General features: G+C 40.6%; 1 protein-coding gene across 10 annotated transcripts in view; it reads left to right on the top strand.

The window, feature by feature from the left end:
* Positions 1–75: 75 nt before the first annotated feature.
* The window catches only part of ZMYM2 (zinc finger MYM-type containing 2), a 61,633-nt gene continuing 40,268 nt past the window's right edge, over positions 76–21,440 (top strand). For 2 of the 10 annotated variants that reach the window (XM_061133366.1, XM_061133359.1), the window contains exons 1-4: positions 217–314; positions 1,251–1,319; positions 3,174–3,290; positions 18,193–19,049. In XM_061133366.1, the coding sequence (XP_060989349.1) occupies positions 3,244–3,290; positions 18,193–19,049 (904 nt within the window). In that variant the 5' untranslated portion in view covers positions 217–314; positions 1,251–1,319; positions 3,174–3,243. The other 8 variants (XM_061133367.1, XM_061133368.1, XM_061133360.1 and 5 more) reach the window with 8 other exon arrangements.

Here is a 21,440-nt window from a genome sequence, read left to right as displayed (position 1 = left end):
AGGTGCCCAGCCCGCCCTCCCCGGCCGCCAGTGAGGGCGCAGGAGGCGGGGCCTGCCAGGTCGGGCCGCGCCGCCGCGGCCGCCGCCTCCGCCTCCTCACCAGCGCTAAAGCCGGGACTGGACCGAGCGGAGTTGCGCGTGTTGCCGAAGGGGGGTGGGCCGGGGGCGGGGAGGTTCGTTCCGCGGAGCCGCAGCCAGAACCGGGTGAGGCTTGTCCCCGCCGTGTCTCCAGCCCAGGGCCGCCGACAGTGGGGGTGGCCGGGAGCGGCGCAGCCTCCGGAGGCGGAGGCGGAGGCGCCGGGAGGCGGAGATGGGTGAGGGCGGCCTCCGAAGCCTCCCACCGACCCGGGACGAGCGCCCCGCGGCGCGGCCGCCGTCGCCGCTGCCGCTTCGGGGCCTCCGGCTGCCGGCGGCTCCGCTGATGTCCCAGGCGCGTTGGCGGGCGGCCCGCGGGCTGCGGGAGTGCGGGCGCGGCCGCGAGGGCGGAGTGAGGCGGCCGCCGGCGGCGGGGGTCGCCCGGGGCCGCCTGGGGCGGGGGCTGGCTGTGGGGGTCGCGCGGTGTGGGGGTGGGGTGGGTGGGGGAGGGGCACCTCCGTGGGGGCTCGGGGTCGCGTTAGCGTCCTCCCGGCGACGGCGCGAGGTCCCCGAGTTTGGGGGCGAGGGCGCGGGCCCCCCGCGCCGGTCCCCTCTTCGGCCGCCCCGGCCCCGGCGCGCGCGCGGCTCGGCTCCGCACGTATTGTTTGGCTGGGTCTCTAATGGCGGACGGGGAGGCAGCGCTGCCGGTCGCCGACTGCGGGGGGGCAAGTCTCGGGCTCCGGGCAAGAGCCGGGGGCACACGCGGGGGGTTTCCGCCCCGCGGCGACGCGGGCCTCCCCCCAGCCCGGCGTGGGTGCGGGCGCGGCGGAGACGGCGCTGGGCGGGCCGATCCGGGGGATCGGAGTCTCCGCTGGCGTCGAGGCTGCGCTCGCCCTTCCCTTCCCCCTCCCCCTCCCCGAGCAGGCCTGCTGCCCTCCGCCTCCTCCCTCCAGGGTTTGCCTTTCACGTGGGTTTTGGTCCCAAATAAAAATCTTATGCCGTTCTGCTCTACTTTACGTTGGAGGGGATTGTTGGCGCCGGGCTGGGGAGCAATAATCGAAGGTCCGAACCTCCTTGACCTCTTATTCCGTTCTCTGCCTCCTCCTGGTGGAAAAGGCTTGGTTCTCCCACCTGGTTAGATGTTGATCCATTTTTCATTTTTTGTTTTATCCTAGGACCAGGAGTCGAATTCATCCCTACCTGGTGCATCTTTGGCTGAGCGTGAGGAGGACAACACCCCGATTGTGAGTCTTTTGACCCTAATTTGATGCTCCTAGAGGACGTTGGCAGGTTAATGTAGGGCCTCGGCCTGGGGACCGGTGCGTCCCCGTTGTTTTGAGGGGGTGGAGCTTACCCCTGGGTGGCACTGCCCCCGGGGCGCAGCCTGGATAATGGCTGGTGAGGCAGCTGGGAGTGGGCGCTGCTGTTTGCACCGCTGCAGACAGCGCTCCTGCTGCAATACCAACCTCAGCAACCAGACGATGGGCTCCTGCAGCTGCTCACGTTACCCGGGAGGAGGGGTGGAGGAAGGAGGGCATATTGCTGGCGCCCTCTAGAGTTCCAGAGTGGGAATTGAAGTCGTTTCGTCTGACGCCTGGTCTGCAACCATCTTTTAACACTTTCTCTTCCTTTTCAATGGAGAATTGATTGAAGAGGTTGGAGAAGCAGAAAGACGGATTTAGCTCTGAGTGTGTGATGTAAAACACAAACCTTGACTCTTAGGGTTCATGAGTTGGTGGATGTCTTTGACGTGTTTGCTTAGGAAAGGCGTGAGGCCTCCTCCTCCTGTTGTCTGGTTTATCATCTAGTTCCCTGCTCTGGCTCCTCTTAGCCCCAAATCTTTTGTGATGCTTAGTCTTCACTTGAGTTGTTCCTGACGTGTTACCTGAGAGTTATCGTTTAATGCTTGCAATTTGTCGGTTTTAAAGTAGCCTTGTAATATGCTAGACAGTAAGATAAACATAATGGGTCATTTTCCGTCAGTTGAAATGAGTTACAAAAAATCAGTGAAGTCACTGTTCTGGACCCATTGTATCTCTGGAGCCCGCCGATGGTTAACTTGCAGATATCTGTCAAAGGTGAGTCGTGAGTATGGTCGCTTATGCTTAAATATTAAGTCTCAAATGGGTCAAAAAATAATAGACGATAAACAAACTGAGTACTGATTATGAAGGATGATGTGAGGATGGCAACTTGTATTAAGCAAATACCACTTTAGGCAGGTCCGCGGTGCTTTCATGTGTTATTTCCTTTAAGGAAATCTTGGCAAATGGCCTGCAGGGTCATAAAAATAGCATGTATTGAGCCTGTATTGTATGCCAGCATGAGTTTTTTTTAAAAAGTTACTATGGCAACTATCAACTTTATGAGAGAGAATAATATATTGAACCTCTGTGTACCTATCATTTACATTCTATAGTTATCAACACATGTCCAGACTAATTTTTAACATATTAAGTAGTTTACTCTTTATAAAAGCTTAGTGTTTTTATTCCTAATTGGTAGAGGAGGAAACAGGCATAAGCAGATAACCCAGGTAGTAGTATTCATTTAAACAAGGATTTGAAATTAACTCGTTTTGGTTACAGGCCTAAAGTTCAGCAGCTGTGGTGTCCTATTTTATTTGTAAATTTTCATTTGTTTTATTTATTTATTTTTTAATCTTTTGGCCACACTCAGGCCTATAGGATCTTAGTTCCCTGATCAGGGATCAAACCTGTGCCCCCTGCATTGACAGTGTGGAGTTCTAGCCACCTGATTTCTAGGGAAATCCTTTGTGTTGTCCTGTTTTAAAATATATAATATGCTTGTTTCACAAATTTAGAAATTGAAAATGAAAAAAAACTGGAAGTTACAGTCTTTTCAGCCTGTATTCTTTTCCTGGAGACCAGTGGTAAACAAATATGGAATATTAAATCCTATCGAGTATCTTTAAATAAAAAAAAAAGTAGTACCACAGTTATCAATTAGATAACTATTAGATAATTATTTGACTGCTTTTAAACTAATAGGGTCTATATGAATCAGAAATAATATATTCTCTTTTTTCATTGTGTATGTGTGCAATTTAGTATCTCTCTTTTTTTTTTTTTTTTTAGTTCTACCACTTTATTGCTACCAGCCCATCTCCCTGCACCCTCGTGCACACATGCTCAGTCATGTAATCCCATGGACTTCAGCCCGCCAGGCTCCTCTCTGTCCATGGACTTTTCCAGGCAAGAATACTGGAGTGGGTTGCCATTTCCTTCTCCTAGTATCTATTTCTTAAATACTGTAACTTAAAATGAATATAACTTCTGTAATGAGTTTAAAGGTCTTTTCAGGCATTAAATCATTCAGATATAGTGGATCAGGGATTAGATCTTTCAACTATCAGTAGATGGATAAAGCTTATATTATCACCACATACTTTCCCAAAAGATTTACCATTCTAAAATTTTGTACTTATTTGTGATGTCAGTGGAGGAAGGTTAATTGGTTATGTTAAGTACACATTTGGAGATGAGGACACAAAATGTATAATCAGAACTTTCCTGTAATGTCAACATATGTATACTAATGAAAGCAGTGATTCTTTCAAATATAGTTGACCCTTGAACTACATGGATTTGAATTGTGGGTCCACTTATGCCTGAATCTTTTTTAATAGTGCTGCAGGCAGTTGGATCTGCTGATATGAAGGAACTCAGTAAAAGGGAGGCCCAACTATGATTTATTCATGGATATACTTTTTTCTGTCTGCGCTGTGCAGCATGTGCGATCTTCTTTCCCAAACTAGGTGTTGAACTTGTGACCCTTGTGGTGGAAGCTCGGAGTCCTAACCACTCACATCAGGGAAGTCTCAGTTTTTGAAGGGATGTGGTTCTTGTTTTCCTTAACGATTTAGCTCAGAATTAAAAATTCTTTTACTTAAAAGCATCAACTAATGGTGCTTTAATGCACCAGGCAAAAAGATAACCTGACAATTTTAAATTCACTTAGATTAAAGCAAATTCTTTATTATACTTAAATTTATCGTGCACTTAATGTGAGGTAGGTACGTTTAGTTGTACTTATGAAGAATTTTGATATTTAAAAATACTTCACATGTTTATGATACCTTCTTTAGTGCATCCTTAATAGTATGTGTTCCTCCTCCTGTGCTTTGTCAAATCGTTGAGGGAAAGGGAGAGTGGCCCTGCTTTTCCGAGTTCTCTAGGTTCTCTTGTGCTGGACTCTTGAACCCAATGTGGTGGGACAACTCTGAATACTTAGATGTCACACCGATGCTGACAGTGAACATTTCAGACCTTTGTGTGGGTATGGAGCTTGACATACCGTCTTTGTACAACAGTGTTCCTATTTTAGAAGTTTTCTTGTATGTTGCCCTTGTTTGAGGTACAGAGTGCCTTACAGAGTGGGTCGCCAGTGCCTTCTCCGCGCTCCAGTACCCTTGTCTGGAAAATCCCATGAACAGAGAAGCTGGTAGGCTACAGTCCATGGGGTCACAAAGAGTCGGACACGACCGAGCGACTTCACTTTCTTTCTTTATTGAAGTCTAGAGTTGTAATGTGTAGCAGTTGTTGTCCAGTCTCTTAAGTCATGTCTGACTCTGCATCCCCATGGATGGCAGCACGCTAGGCTCCTCTGTCCTCCACCATCACCCAGATTTTGCTTAAATTCATATGCATTGAATGGGTAACACTATCTAACCATCTCATCCTCTGCCACCCCCTTCTTCTTTTGGCTTCAGTCTTACACAGCATCAGTGTCTTTTCCAGTAAGTCAGCTCTTCACATCAGGTATCCAAAGTATTGGAGGTTCAGCATCAGTCCTTCCAATGAATACTCAGGGTTGATTTCCTTTAGGGTTGACTGGTTTGACTCTGAGGAGTCTTCTCCAGCACCATAGTTCGAAAGCATTAGTTCTTTGGCATTCAGCCTTCTTTGTGGTTCAGCTCTCACATCCATCCATGACTATTGGAAAAACCGTAGTTTGGACTATATGGACCTTTGTTGGCAAAGCGATGCCTTTGCTTTTAAATATAATGTCTAGGTTTGTCATAGCTTTTCTTCCAAGGAGCAAGCATCTTAATTGCATGGCTGCAGTCACTGTCCACAGTGATTTGGGAGCCCAAGATAGTAAAATTTGTCTCTGCTTCCACTTTTTCCCCTTCTATTTTGCTATGAAGTGATGGGACCAGATGCCATGACCTTAGTTTTTTTGAATGTTGAATTTTTAGGGAGCTTTTTCACTCTCCTCTTTCATTTTCATCAAGAGGCTCTCTAGTTCCTCTTCACTTTCTGCTATTAGAATGGTATCATCTGAATATCTGAGGTTGTTGATATTTCTCCCAGCAGTCTTGATTCCAGCATGTGATTCATCCAGCCTAGCATTTAACATGATGTACTCTGCATGTAAGTTAAATAAACAAGGTGACAGAATACAGCCTTGTCATACTTCTTTCCCAATTTGGAACCAGTCAATTGTTTCACGTCTGGTTCTAATTGTTGCTTCTTGACCTGCATACAGGTTTTCATGGGAGACAGGTAGGGTGGTCTGGTATTCCCATCTCTTTAAGAACTTTTCCACACTTGTGATCCACACAGTCAAAACTTTGGCATAGTCAATGAAGCAGATGTTGAGGTTTTTAAGTTAAGTATTTGAAGTAAGATTGTGACATAAGCTAGAGGTTTCAGACAGAAAAAAGTTTATAAAGTCCCTCAAAGTTTGTATTTTTAAAATAACATTATGATTTTTTTCATTCTCAGCATACTAGTCATTTTGCATATATACTATTATCAACAATTGACATTTTGGGAACTTCTTTTGTGGTCCAGTGGCTAACTCCAAGCTCCCAGTGCAGGGGCTCAGCTTGATCCCTGGTTGGGGAACTAGATCCCACATGCTGCAACTAAGACCCAATGCAGCCAAATAAATACATAAATAAGCAGTTGACATTTTTGATAATCCCTTTCCTTATGTTGCCAAGGTCTTCAGCAGATTAATGTTTGCATTGTACTGACCAGTATGTTAGGCTAGTCCACAAGTCTCAGTTCTGTGTGATGGTAGTAGCACTAGTTCAGTAGAAGCGTGAGGAGCCTGATGTCAGCAGGGTGAGGTCAGGAGGAGCCTTAGAGTGTCAGGTCCAGGGCAAGTACACAGCCAACCATGTGTGCTCCATCCTCAGTCCTGTCTGACTCTCTGCCACCTGCATAGACTGTACCTGCCAGGTTCCTCTGTCCATGGATAGGGATTCTCCAGGCAAGATACTAGAATGGGTTGCCATGACCTTCTCCAGGAGATCTTCCCAGCCTAGGGACTGAACCCAAGTCTCCTGCTTGACAGGCGGGTTCTTTTCCACTGAGCCACCTGGGAAGCTAGATATATTAACTTCCCCCAGACGGTCAAGATTGGAGGAGGGGTAGATAATGGTGAAAGGGAGTTCAAGATGACTTGGATGTAGGAGTAGGCGGTTTGGGGCTTTGAGACATCTCAACTGAGATGAGTTAATCAGTCTGGGCATTGAGGTTTTATTTAAAATCAGGGGAGTGGATGAGATCCCCAGAGAAAGTTAAAATTATTTGAAATTATCTAGCAGTTAAAGTTTGACCCTATGGAAAAGAAGAGATTATTCCTTAACTTGGAAATTCTACACTCTAGATGTAACTTGAATCAATTAATTGATTTATTCATTTATTTACAAGATCAAGAGCGATTATTTTTTAGATGCTGGCATAGCCCTTGAATGGGTTTTTAGTATGTTAATAAAATGATTGCTATCAGCTTCTAAAACCAGAGTAGCATTGTCCCGTATCTGATAAAGATATTAAAAGAGATTTTCTTAGAAGAGATTTTGTGGCTAGATGGTATGCAACATGAAGTCATAATCTGTGTTCATCTATCATTGATCTCCTGACTCCTTTCCTCACTTGCCCAGAGATTAGTAGTATTACCAGTTTAGTGTGTATTACTCTAAATCCTTCCTGGGCGTATATTAACATGTACCTGTAATAATAAATTAAACTTATATGTGCATGTTGAAAACATGTATGCTATATGCCATATTTTGGCCACCTGATGCATAGAGCCGACTCATGGGGAAAGACCCGGATGCTGGGAAAGATTGAGGGCAAGAGGAGGGAGCAGCAGAGGAAGAGGTGGTTAGATAGCATCACCAACTCAATGGACATGAATCTGAGCAAAGTTTGGAGATATTGGAGGACAGAGGAGCCCAGTGTGCCGCAGGTACTGTCCATGGTGCCTCAGAGAGTCAGACACAGACATGACTTAGTGAGTGAACAACAATAAACAACTATGTACATCTTCCTACATCTTGGTTTTTTCACTTAGTAGTATGTCTTAGACATTTTTCTGAGTTAGTATGTAAGGATTTCTTTTTAAAATGCTGTGTGGCACTTCATGACATGCACTTAGCAGTTCAGATATTCTGTTGGTGGACATTTCGTCTATTTGGGTTTCTTTGTTATTTACAATGCTGCATGAAATATATGTGAAGTAGTTTCTTTGGGTTCATGGAGAGATTCTGGAAACCAGTCAGCATGTGACTCAGTGGTAAAGAACCCGCCTGCTAATGCAGGAGACAGAGTAGACAGGGGTTCTATCCCTGGATTGGCAAGATCTCCTGGAGGAGGAAATAGCAACCCACTCCAGTATTCTTGCCTGGAAAATCCCAGGACAGTTGAGCCTGATTGGCGATAGTTGCCCAAAGCATTGGACATAACTTAGCAACTGAGCACGCACATGTGCATATTACATGTTTTTATAGACACTGCCAGTTTGCTTTCCACTGGACCACAAAACTCACTGCTCTTTCTACTAGTTTTTCCATGTTCTTGCCAACACTGAATGTTATCAAATAAATAGTTAAAGTTTTATCAGTTTAATTTGTCTTCTTTCTAAAGTATGGATGTCAGTTCTTGTTATTTCAATTACAAGTATATACACATTATATAGCATGTATCTTTTTCATATTTTTGCACCTTATTTATAGTTTTTCTTTGCTATGTAAACATTTTATGATGTAATGGGAAAAATCCATTTCACTATTGCAAGTAATGGGAACAACTATAACATGTGCAAGAATTTTATGAAGGAAATTGTAAAATAATACAGTAAGACATGCAAGAAAACCAGAATGGACAGATTTACATATTTCTGAATGGGAACACTTGAATAACATAAAAGAATTTTTTTTTCTTCAAATAAGTTTAAAGTCAATGAAAAGCTGACTAAATCCCTTAATATTAATAGATACATATGGTACCATACAACAATGATTAACTATAGAGAAAATATTTGGATATAGTATTTGGATATAGTAAAATTCAGTATACTGCTGAATTTTATGGTAATTCCATTTTTCAATTTTTTGAATAACCTCCATTCTGTTGTCTATAGTGGTGACACCTTTTTACGTTCCCAATAGCAGTGCACAAGCAATCACCCTTTCTTCAATCAGCTAACCAATTTCCCTTCACTAATAATGTTATTTTTTCTTTATTTTGATAGTAGCCATCCCAATGGATGTGATGTCTTTCCTGGTTTGATTGGCATATCCCTAATGACTGATTATGTTGAACATCATTGGGAAGAATTTGAGAAAGAACAGTGTTAATTCTTTAAATGTCTGGTAGACTTCACCTGTGAACCTGATTAGTCCTGATTTCTTTTTTGGGAGATTTTTTATTACTTAATTAGTCTTTTTTGCATGTTATAATTCAGATTTTGTGTTTCTTCTTGAGTCAGTTTTTGTAGTTTGTGTTAAAAATTTACCCTTTAAAAAATTTTTTTTATTTTGGGTTGTCCAGTTTTTTGGCATATAATTGTGAAAAATTATATTCATTCATTTCTATAAAGTCAGTAGTGATACCTTATTTCTGATTTAAAAAATTTTTTTTATATTTGTTCTGCTAGTCACATGTCAATTTCTTTCTCTTTTGGTTGCACTGCTTGGTTTGTGCGATCTTAGTTCTTGGACCAGGGATCGAACGTGGGCCCTGGCAGTGAAAGTGCCAAGTCCTAACCACCAGACCACCAGAGAATTCCCTTTGTTTCTGATTTTAATAACTTTAGAGAGTTTTTCCCTTGTCATTCTAGCTAAAGGTTTGTTAATTTTTTCAAGGAGCCACATATTTGTTATTTTTTATTTCCTCTATTTTTATAAAAAAAAATTTTTTTTTTTCATTCATTTTCCCCCCCTTTTTATTTTGTACTGGATTGTGTGTGTGTGTGAAGTTGCTTCAGTCGTGTCCAACTCTTTGTGACCATATGGACTGTACAGGCTCTGTTCATGGGATTCTCTAGGCAAGAATATTGGTGTTGGTTGCCATGCCCTCCTTCAGGGCATCTATCGGACCCAGCTGTCGAACACATGTCTCTTATGTCTCCTGCATTGGCAGGCAGATTCTTTACCACTAGCGCCACCTGGGAAGACCTTCCTTTATTTTTCTGTTCTTTGTTTTGTGTATCTGTGCACTGATCTTTATTACTGCATTCTTTCTGCTAGTTTTAGTTTATTTAGCTCTTTTTCTGATTTCTTAAGGTGTAAAGTTTATTGGTTTGAGATTTTTAATGTAGGTGTTAATAGCAGTAAGTTTTCTGCTGAGTAAAACTTTTCACTGCATCCCTTAAGTTTCAATATATTGTGTTTTTGTTTTCTTTTGTTTCATGAGTATTTTCTCATTTCCCATGTTTCTCTTTTTAATTAGGGCTTTAAAAATTATTTATTTATTTTTGGCTGTGCTGGCTCTTTGTTGCTGCGTGGGTTACTCTCTAGATGTAGTACTTGGGCCTTCTCTTGTTACGAAGCACAGGCTTCAGGTGTGCGGGCCTCAGTAGTTGCAGTTTCCAGGCTCTTAGAGCTAGGCTCAGTAGTTGTAGCTCAAGTGCTTAGTTGCTTTGTGTCATGTAGGATCTTCTTGGGTCAGGAATTGAACCTGTGTCCCCTGTATTTACAGATGGATTTTTTACCATTGGGCCACTGGGGGAGCCCTCTTGTAAACTTCTTTGACTTAAAAGTTTATTTTGTCCAATATCCACACATCCACTGCATTTCTGTTTTGGGTATTATATGCATGTGGTATCTTGTCTATCCTACTTTCAACCTCCTTGTATTCTTTTTATCTAAGATGAGTATCTTCTAGATAGAATATAGATGGATCATGTGTGTCTTTTTATCCAGTCTGTTAAGCTCTTTCAGTAATTTAGTCTATTTACATTTAAAGTAATTGGTAGTAAGGAGTAAGGAGAAGTTTACCTCCACCATTTTGTCATTTGTTTTCTGTCTTAAATCCACACCACCCCCCTCCCCGGCCCCCGTTTCTTTTATTATCACCTTCTCTTGTGTTTAATTTTTTCTAGCGTACCATTTTGATTCCTTTCTTCCCTGTATAGTTTATAATTGTTTTTATAATGGTTACTTTGAGGATTAAAATAAGAATCTTAGTATTACAACAACTTAACTAGGAATGATACTCTTCATTGTTCACTGAACAATCTGTGAGTGCTCTGCCTGTTACACATCTCTTTCCTTCCCTTTACATTAGGTTTGTTGCCAGTAACATCTTTATATGTGTGTGTTCATTAACATATTGATAATTATTGTCTTATGCTTTTGCCTTTTAAATCATAGGGGAAAAAGTAGTTGTAAACCAAAGGTACATTAATACTGGCTTCCTGTTGCTTTTTTGTTTTTATATATATGTATTCATTTGTGTTTTGTATTTCTTACAGCTTCAACTTACTCTGTAGTTTGTTTATATTTTTGCTTGAAGGATTCCCTTTAGCATTTCATATTGGGTAGGTCTGCAGGTAATAAATTCGCCTTTGTTTTTCTGGGGAATGTCTTAACTTCTCATGTTGGTTGGAGGAATGTTTTGTTGGATATAGAATTTTTGGTTGACAGATTTTTTTCCTCACCATTTTAAATGTTATGCCATAGCTTTTCACATCCATGATTTTGGATGAGAAATCTGGTAATGAGGACCCATTGCATAGGATGAGTCACTTCTCTCTCACTTTCAAAATTCTCTTTTACTATTGGGTCCACAATTTGATTATTACTGTCTTGGTATGGCCATCTTGGAATTGAGCTTTTTGGGTGTATGTGTTTATCCTCATTATATTCATCATATTTGGGTAGTTTATAGCCATTCTTCAAATATGTTTTTTGTTCTTTTCTGTCTCTTTTTGTTACATATATTGGTGCACATAGTGGTATTTCACAGATTTTTAGGCTCTATTCATTTTTCTTCATTCTTGTTTTCTTGCTCTTCAGACTGGATAATTTTAATATTCTGCCTTTCATTTTTACTGATTCTTTTTCTGCTTGCTTAGATCTGCTATTAATCTCCTCTAGTGACTACTTCTAGTAAATTTTTCATCTCCAGGACTTTTGTTTGGTTAATTTTTTTTTAATTGAAGTATAATTGATTTACAATGTTGTGTTAGTTTCAGGTATATAGTGAAGTGATTTTAGTTTTATATATATACATTCTTATTCGTATTCTTTTCTATTATAAGTTATTGTAAGATACTGACTGTAGTTCCCTGTGCCGTACAGTGGGTCCTTGTTTATTTTATATATAGCAGTGTGTATCTATGTGGTTTTTTTTTTAACGACTTTTTTTTCCCCCCTGTGGACCATTTTTAAAGTCTTTACTAGATTTGTTACAGTATTGTTTCTGTTTTAATATTTTGGTTTTTTGTCCAGGAGACAATGTGGGATCTTAGCGTCTTAGATTCCTAACCAGGGATTGAACCTACTGCATTGGAAGGTGAAGTCTTAAACCACTGGACTGCCAGAGAAATCGCAATACTGTGTATTTGTTAATCCCAAACTCCTAACTTATCCACCCCCACCCCCCTTTCCCTTTTGGTAATCATAAGTTTATCTTGTGTCTATGAGTCTAAATTTGTATCATTTTTTAGATTCTATAAGTGATGTCATATGACATTTGTCTTTATCTGACTTCCCTCATTTAGTATGATAATCTCTAGGTCCATCTATGTTGCTGTGAATTCTTTCTTCTGACCATGTAATATTTTACTGAGTATATATCCACCACATCTGTATCCATTTCCCTGTCAGTGGACACTTAGATTGTTTCCAAGTCTTGGCTCTTGTGAATAGTGCTACTATGAGCATTGAGGTGCATATATATCTTTCCTAGTTTGAGTTTTCATCTTTTCCAAATATGTGCTCAGAAGTAGGATTGTTGGATCATATGATAGCTCTATTTATAGTTTTTTTTTTTTAAGGAACCTCTATATTGATCTCTATAGTGGCATCACCAATCTATATTCCCACCAACAGTGTAGGAGGGTTCCCTTTTGTCCACACCCTCTCCAGTTGTTTGTTTACTTTTTTGGGGGGTTGCACCACAGGGCCTGCAGGATCTCAGTTCCCTAACCAGAGATTAAACTCATGCCCCCTGCATTGGAAGCATAGGGTTAGATAGTGGCAGTGGTTAGGTGTAAAGTCCTAACCACCGGACCACCAGGGAATTCCCAGGGATTTTTATTTTAAAAAACATTTAGTTTGTCATACTGCCTCAGAACTATTATAGGTGCCATAAACACATGTTGAATAATAGCCTTTACTGTAGAGAAGAATTTGCCTTAGCTTTCTTTGTACCTCCTTTGGTACCTGGAAAGCTCGGGCTCATCAGTGAGAAAATGATGAATGAAGATTTTTCTTGAATCATTTTGAAATGCTTTCTTTGTGATTTTCATTGAAAGTTCACCAGCTTTTCTTAGCGACTGCTAATCCTTTATTGTTATGAATGTCAACATTTTATTTATTTATTGGCCATGCCACATGGCATGTGGGATCTTAGTTCCCTGACCAGGGATAGAACTGATGCCCCCTGAATTGGAAGCACAGAGTCTTAACCAACTGGACCATCAGGGAAGTCCCAAACATTTTCTTTTTTAACTACCTTTTCATTTTTTCATGAGAACATCAAGTATTGGGGTTAAGTGATTCTCATGGAATCAGAGAACAAGTAAAGCTGTGAAAGCATTTATAGTTTATGACGATTGTCTCAGTCCACTTGGGCTGGTATAACAGAAGTACCAGAGACAATAGACCTTCATGTCTCAGAGTTCTGGAGGCCGGAAAGTCCATGGTTGGGGCTTCTGCAGACCACGTGCTGGTGAGGGCTTGCTTCCTGTTCACACAGGCTTTCCTCTTCCTGCTGTGTCCTCATGTGGTGGGAGAGGGAGCTTTCTGGTGTCTTTTATAAAACAGTCACTCATCTCACTCATGAGGGCCCCACCTTCCTGACTTAATCGCCTCGGAGAGGCCTTGCCTCCTTATACCATCTCATGAATTTAAAGGAGGACACAAGCATGTGGTCCATTACAGTGAAGCAGTATCACAAGGAAGCCTAAAAATGAACTAGAAACTTACGGAAATCTTGATGTACCAACAAAACTGCCTGGTAATTGTTAGGAGTTAACAATGTGTTAATTGATTTTCACATTCAGTTATCTTTTTAAATTCTAAGAAAAACCATAAAATAAATGCTATTTATTTTAGGGAAAATTGAAGTCCAGAAAGGTGAAGTTATTTACTTGGTGTTAAATAGCTAATTAGAATTGATTTAGTATAGAAAAGTGGCTGAAGGGAATAGATTTTATTTGGATAAGATAGAAGTGACCAACTTGACTCAGATTGTCTTTTCTTTATAGGACTCAGTGAGTGGTAGTTGAAGCATATTCTCTGTGGCATATAGAAGTGACCACATTTATTTATAGTCTAGGATTTGGAAAGAACTGTTATGGCTGAGTAATTACTCTGTTTTGAAGTGTGGATTACTGCAGAGAATTGTGCAGTAAGAGAAGTCTGTCTCTCCACAGTACACTGTGAGGAGAAATGAGAAGACGAGAACTGTGCATTAAGAGAAGTCTCTCTCTCTCCACAGTTACACTGTCAGTAGAAATGAGAAGATGAGAACTGTGTGTTAAGAGAAGTCTCTCTCCACAGTTACACTGTCAGGAGAAATGAGGAGATGAGAACTGTGCAGTAAGAGAAGTCTTCTCCTCTCCCCACAGTTACACTGGGAGGAGACATGAGGGGATACCTCACGGCCACCAGAGGGCACTGGGGATTCAGTTCTGTCTTAAGCCCCAGAAATTGTCATCTTGTTTTAGGTATGCTGAAATATAGAAAAGATGCAAAAAACTCATGCTTTAAAAGCTTTTGCATTCCCTAAGCTCAGTGGATTTACACCACATTCTTCTGAAAATTGTTATGTTGATGAAGATCCTTCCTTCTTTCAGACAGATGGATATTAACTACAAGTCAGTTCCATTTATGTTACATCTCATCTTACCCTTGTACTTTGGGCTTGATATTTCTTCCTTTTGATACTTGTATATTTCACATACTGATTTGGTTACTTTTTTATTGAATGGTGTGCTCTTTTTTTTTTTTTTAAATTAATAAGAGTTGTGCTCTATTATTTTTTGCTTAATACTTAATAACATATTATATAGTAGTTATAAATGTTCAGATCCCCTCATTTTCTCACCATGGTCTTGGCAGCTTACTTTTAGTTTTTTTTTTTTGTCTGTGGTATGTGGGATCTTAGTTCCCTGACCAGGGGTCAAACCCATGCCTCCTTCAATGGTATCTCTTAACCACTTGACCACCAGGGAAGTCCTAGGCAGTTTACTTTAGAGGATTGCATTTTTAAAAACATCTATATAAGGGAGATAATGATTTAACTTTTCATTGGGTTGCTTAAATGTTTAATTGTCATGAATATTTGGCTCATAATAAGTATTAAGTAGATGTTAACTATTACTGGATGAATGTACTTGTATTTTAAGGAACCTAATTGAATCAGTTATTAAAATTTTGAATCAAATGTTATTCAACTTATTTCAGCATTTAAAACTTTCTGTAGTGAGGTTAAAAAGTTTTTATGTTTACTTGAAGTTAAGTGAAGGCCTTGTATGAAGATTTCTCCCAGCACATGCTGTTGTTTTACTATAAACAAGTCTTCCTCATTAGGTTAATATAGTATATATTTTAGTATTTGAAAGTATATTTAAAGTGTCTTCGGGAAATTCCCTGGTGGTCCAGTGGTTAGGATTCTGCACTCTCACTGCCAAGGGCCTGGGTTCAATCACTGGTTGGGGAACTAAGATCCTGAATGCTGCATGGTACAGCTAAGAATAATAATAATAATAACAATTAAAGTGTCTTAGAGCATAGAATGATAATTTTTAGGCCTTTGAGTAAGGCAAAATAGTCACCCCTTAAATTTTGATTTGAAATGAAATCATCCATTTTCCTTAAAGCAGATATAAATGTGTCGTTTCTCATTTTCCAATATTAGCATGTCTTCCATCCTAAAACAAACAGCTTAAACAAGAAGAATGAAGAGAGTTGTAGGATCAAGCTTTTTTTAAAAAATAAAAGATTTATTTATTTTTGGCTCTGCTGGGTCTTCATGCTATGTGGGCTTTCTCTGTGGTGTGTAGGCTTTAGTCGTTGTGGCTCATGGGCTCTATGGTGCTGGCTCAGTAGTTGCGGAGCATGGGCTCATAATCTCCACTGAACGTGGGATCTTCCTGGACCAGGGACCAAACCTGTGTCCCCTGCATTAGCCGGTGGATCCTAGCCACTAGGTCACCAGGGAAGCCTTGGAGCCAAGCTTTGTGCAGAGTGTGTGGAGTCCTGACTTTGTCTTGGAACCTTGGGCACTTTTGATTTATATATCTGAGCTACTGCTTTTTCTTAATTGAAGTATTGATTTATGATATTCTAAAAGTTTCAAGTGTATAACATAGTGATTCACAGGTTTTTTTTTTTTTTTCCTGGCTTGTGGAATTTTAGAATAGTTTCTGGTGGTTGCTTGAATCCAGGCCTTGGCAGTGAAAGCCTGGGGTCCTAACCACTAGACCATCAGGTGACTCCCAGGTTCATGATTTGTGATGGCAGGGGTGTTGACCTGTTTGGTTTATTGATTTTTCTCAACACCTCAGACCGTGTCTTGCAGATACTGGGTGCTCCACAAATCTTTGTTGAATGCAACTATTAACCTGACTTGCTGACTTTGGTGAGTTCTTTGCTTGTTTTTGTATCTCCTCTCATCCTGTTCCCTTCCATGGACCTTGTTCAAGCCATGTTTGGCCTTCACCCTGGTGCTGGAAGTGTCAGCCTTGTTCCCGTTGGGCTTCTGTGGGAGCTGCCCTCACTCCAGTTTCCCAGTTAGCTCTTGCTCATCATTCCAGGTGTCAGTGAAGTGTCACCTGCTCACAGAAGTCTTTTTTCTTTACCCTGTTACCCATTGTTTTTTCTAAAATTTAAAATTTAACTTAAGTGAGAAATCATGCTCACAAATTCAGAAAATGCACCAACACACACAGTGAATAGTTTCTCCATGCTTGTCAGCCATCTGTCAGCATGATAATTATTTATATTAGGGTGGTCGTCTTCCGTCCAGAGGCTTTTGTCGCAGTGTAAGCGAATGGCCGTATAGATGAAGCCGTGTTTGTAAGCTTCTGTGTTTTCAGGCTGGGCTCAGTGGCCTTATGAGAGAAGGAGGGTTACCAGGCAGTTCAGAGTTGGCACTGGGCCCTTAGACCAGGTTTCCATACCTGCACAGCTGCAGTCTTGTCTCCTCTGAGGGTGTAGGGTACAAACCACTTCACGGTCCTGTCTGTCTTTCTGCAAATTGACCTGTAGTCTGTACTCACCCTGCATTTTCCCTCCTTGTTTTTTCCAGTTTAGCCTCTAAGATGAAGGTGATCCATGTTCAGGACTGGGTCTGCTACCATCTGTGCCCATCACCTCATTGTTTATCTGCTCAGTAACTTATTTTTTTTCCTTTCTGACTGTTTTATTGTTAACTTTCTGCTGTCTCTTTGGCTTCGGCACAGCTCTGCCTGTGTAGTAGTTGCTCAGAAATATGAGTCGACTGTGGCAGAGTCATGAGGAGTTTGGACTGTTGTGGTGAAGACCTGGGGACGCATTCTAGCTGTGTGACTTGGTTAGTTAGCGTCTCTAAGCCACAATTTCTAAGTCATGAACATGGGGCAGATATTACAGCTATATCAGGGTTATTTTGAAGATGTAACCAAGGGGTGGATAATATTTTCCTAGGACTACTGTAACAAATTACCACAAACTTGGCAGTTTAAAACTGAAAGTCACAAGTCAGAAATTGGTGGCTCAAGTCAAGGTGTCACCAGAGCTGAGCTTGCTGGGGAGGCTCTGGGGAGGGCTCGCTCCTCACCTCCTGTAGGTTTTGGTGCTGCGACATGCTGGGCTGTCTCGTTGCCTCTCCGCAGCCGCCTCTGGTCTCAGTGCCTGTCGTCTCCTCCACCTCTTGATGGGGTACAAGAGGTGTGTGCAGGGCCCACTCAGTCAGCCAAGCTCATTTTGAAGTCCTTTCTTGTCATCATCTCTGCACAGACCCCCTTTCCATGTGAAGTAACAATTATAGGTTCCAGGGCTTAGTATCTGATGTCGTCAGGACTGTTACGCAGCCCAATAGATGGACACGAAGGGCAGGGCAGTGGGCATTTACGCTTTGTGGATGCGATTGACAAAGATTTCAGATTCTCAGAAGGATTTAATCACGCAGCTACATGGAGCCAGGGAATGTGAGAACAGTGGATTTAAAAAAAAATAAAAAATAAGGTAAGGAAAGTTGGAGATTAAATCATGTCATTGTAATTCAGTACAGTGAATAAGTGGAATAAATATCAAGAGGAGATTGTCATGATCAGATTTTAGTTATTTTTTTGTTCACATGTGTGTGGGGTGATTTATCTATGTTTTCAGTGTTAAAATTTATAGGGTGGGCAGTGGTAGAGAAGAGGAGGTTGCAAACATACTGAATATTCTTATTGAAAATTATATAATTACCTGTATTTTTATATCACAAGTTCACATGTTAAACTATATGAAATGATTAGTGAATGAGGGAACATCACAGAGTGGATATCAAATTTTTCCTGGATCATCGATAAGAATCGTTGTCACTTAGAGTAAGAAAGAAAGTAAAAGAACCTTCAAAAAATTCTTTGAATTTGAGTCACATCAAAAGCCATATACTGACATTTGTAATGTGTGTCTTCTTTCCATCTCCTTAACAGGGTCTTTGGCATGGACACAGGTTCAGCAGGAGGATTGGAAGTGACTGATCAGACTCCTGTTCTATTGGGGAGGACGGCCATGGCAGCTAGTCTCACGGATGTAGGAAATTCGTTTAGTGGGCCACCTAATCCTTTAGTGAATAGATCTAATAAATTTCAGAGCTCATCAGTAGAAGACGATGATGATGTTGTGTTTATTGAACCAGTACAACCACCTCCTCCTTGTGCACCAGTGGTGGCTGATCAAAGAACCATAACATTTACATCATCGAAAAATGAAGATCTGCCAGGAAATGATTCCAAAATTCTTCCTTCCTCAAAAGAATTGGCTTCTCAGAAGGGGAGTGTAAGTGAGACGATCGTCATTGACGATGAGGAGGATATGGAAACAAATCAAGGGCAAGAGAAAAATTCCTCCAGTTTTATTGAACGGAGACCATCCGAGTCTAAAAACAGAACCAATGATGTGGATTTCTCCCCTTCCAGTTTTTCAAGAAGTAAGGTAAATGCAGGAATGGGTAATAGTGGTATCACCACAGAACCAGACTCTGAGATTCAGATCGCTAACGTTACGACCTTAGAAACAGGCGTCGGCTCTGTGAGTGATGGCCAGTTAGAACACACTGACGGGAGAGACATGAACCTGATGATCACACATGTAACATCCCTGCAGAATGCCAGCTTGGGAGATGTCTCTAATGGACTGCAGTCAAGTAATTTTGGTGTTAATATGCAAACATACACCCCGTCTTTAACTTCACAGACCAAGACTGCAGTAGGACCTTTCAATCCTGGTAGAATGAATGTGGCAGGAGACGCGTTTCAGAACGGAGAGTCTGCAGCTCATCACAACCCTGGTAAGCAGTAAGGGTCCTCTCCCGCCCCCCATCTAGGGGTTGTTTACAGGCAGGTTCTTCTTTCATTGTCCTAATTGGTGCTACTTTGGTTAATTTACTCATGTAAGGTGTGTTAATTCTATTGACTTTCAAATTTTAAGTAATAAGAGATGTAAAACTATGTATGTAATATTTCTCTGTAGAGTATTAGAAAATTAATCAGAACAAAATACTCTTTATTTATATTCACCATACTCAAGTCTAATGATTTGGCATCCTATTTGTCATGTACTTGTTTTATGCTCGTGTGTTTTTAATGGTATGGTTTTAATGTGCAAATAGAGAATGAAAAGATACTTAGTACATGTGAGGAGCAATATCATGTTGTGTAATTGCATTTAGATTTGTGTTTAATTTTGACTGCCTGATTTTAATTTTTACTTATTAGCACTAATTTTTTTTAATATGTAAAGATTGGTAAATTTCTTGACTCTTTGAAAATACTTTTCTGCAGGCAGCTTTACTCTGTGGAAGCTGTGAGAAGAGTTCTGTGCCTTTTCCCGACCATGTCAGGCCTGCCTGTCTCTGTACCTTCTCTTCTTAGGCTTCATCATTTTAAGCTTGTTAGCAACTTTATCAGCCTCGGATTGTGGGGAATAATAAGAAATGACTGAAACCGAGGCTGTGTAGAATGTTTTATGAAATGCTGGTTGTTTTTCTTACTTATTCTTTTTGGTTATGAGAGTAATATCTAATTACTGAAGAATATTTGGAAAATCCATAATTAAAAAATGGGGTGGGGGGAACCCTTATAGGTGATTAAGGTTACCTACCACTGTTGATAATGGTTTGAGTGGCTGATTGTCATTCTTTCTCCCTTCTATTTCTTAACTTGCTTGAGTGCAGTTCTTCATAATGTTCCTCCTTGTTTTCCCTCCGCTTAATGTGGCTCTGTATTTTTTCATACCACTAAAATTGTTTATACATGAAAGTTGTAGTGACTGCACAGTGGGTTTCGTTATACCAGTCGCCATATTTGGCTTTTACACCATTTTCCTTTTTTGCTGTTGTTGGTATATGATGAACTTTTTTCCCCCTCAAATTTCTGATGATTTCTTAGCATTTACTCCTAGAAGTAAAGTTACTGGGTCAGAGAGTGTCACTCTTCATCCATCTAAAGATCATTGGTTATAAAAAGGTGTTCTGGTTTATAGTGATTTTGAAAAAAGTATGTTTCTTAATACTCAGTTTTGAAAAATTCTAATGTCTCCCAAGACCATTTCCCCTTGTATGTATTGACGTATATTTGTTGGTAGGTCATTGATGTGTATATGTGTATGTGAATTTGTGAGAGCATTTTTAAGTTGTGGAAATAGTTTGTCATGCTGCCTTCTGGAAAGGTTTTACCAATTTAAACTGCTATCAGCTGTATATTAGAATGTCTTTCCTTCTGGCTCACATAAAAGTTTAAGACTTGATAATAGTCAAATTAGTTTCAAAACAGCTATTTTGTCTCTTATAATTTTAAATATATTAAAAACATATGAAAAAGAACATAGTGTGCAGTCTTCACTGTTGAGGATGGTACATTTAATTGTAACCTGAGATTGCAGGATAGGACTAGCTTTGCACACTTTCCCTTCCTCCCACCCCTTTAAATACCTAACAGTAGATCTTTAACTTTTGACCATATCAAGAGTATATGTTTGATTTTGTTAATTCTCCATTTAGTTCAATTTTAGTTTTTAGTATTTAACTCTTAAATCCATGTGTATTGGGACCCCTAGTACTTGAGGACTGTTGCTGAGTCAGGGAATGTCCAGTGCACATTGGAAAGCCAGACAGATACACCTCGTGCCCCTGAGTTTACGGATTAGTTCTTGTGTGTATCTGTGGTCTTTGTTTTGTAATGGAGAATTACAACATCCTGGCTGTTTATGCTGGCTCTTAGACTAATGATGACTTTGGCAAATTAAGCTCTATTCCTTGATGTCTCTTGTATAAAGCAGAGGCTTCAGACAGAATGCTTAGGTCCCTTCCATTCCTAAAAATGTGTTGATGTTGGAGGAGGTGAAAATTTGAAAGTAGGGGAAATGTAAGAGCTAAAGGAGCTACTGTGTTTAGTTTACAGGCCTAAAACTAAATTGAAAAAAATTTGCCATTTTTCAAAATCAAGTTAATAGATGATTTTAGATTTAAATAGGTTCCTTTAAGTATATATTCAATGAGAAGCCTACAGAGTTGAAAATTGTAAGGAGCCACTATTTTTTGTTGTAAAAGCTATTCCTTCTAACATATATTTAAATAAAATTTTTGTTTGATGGCCCTTCATGAGATGGAACTGCCATTTCAGTGATTTGCATTCTTTGTGTTCATTAGTATTTTTACCTCTTCTTTAAAACCGGCCCTCAT

This window comes from Dama dama, chromosome 30, assembly GCF_033118175.1.
Source record: "Dama dama isolate Ldn47 chromosome 30, ASM3311817v1, whole genome shotgun sequence".
Lineage (NCBI taxonomy): Eukaryota > Metazoa > Chordata > Mammalia > Artiodactyla > Cervidae > Dama > Dama dama.
The sequence above is the reverse complement of the archived record's forward strand: the minus strand, read 5'-3'. Positions and strand labels throughout refer to the sequence as shown.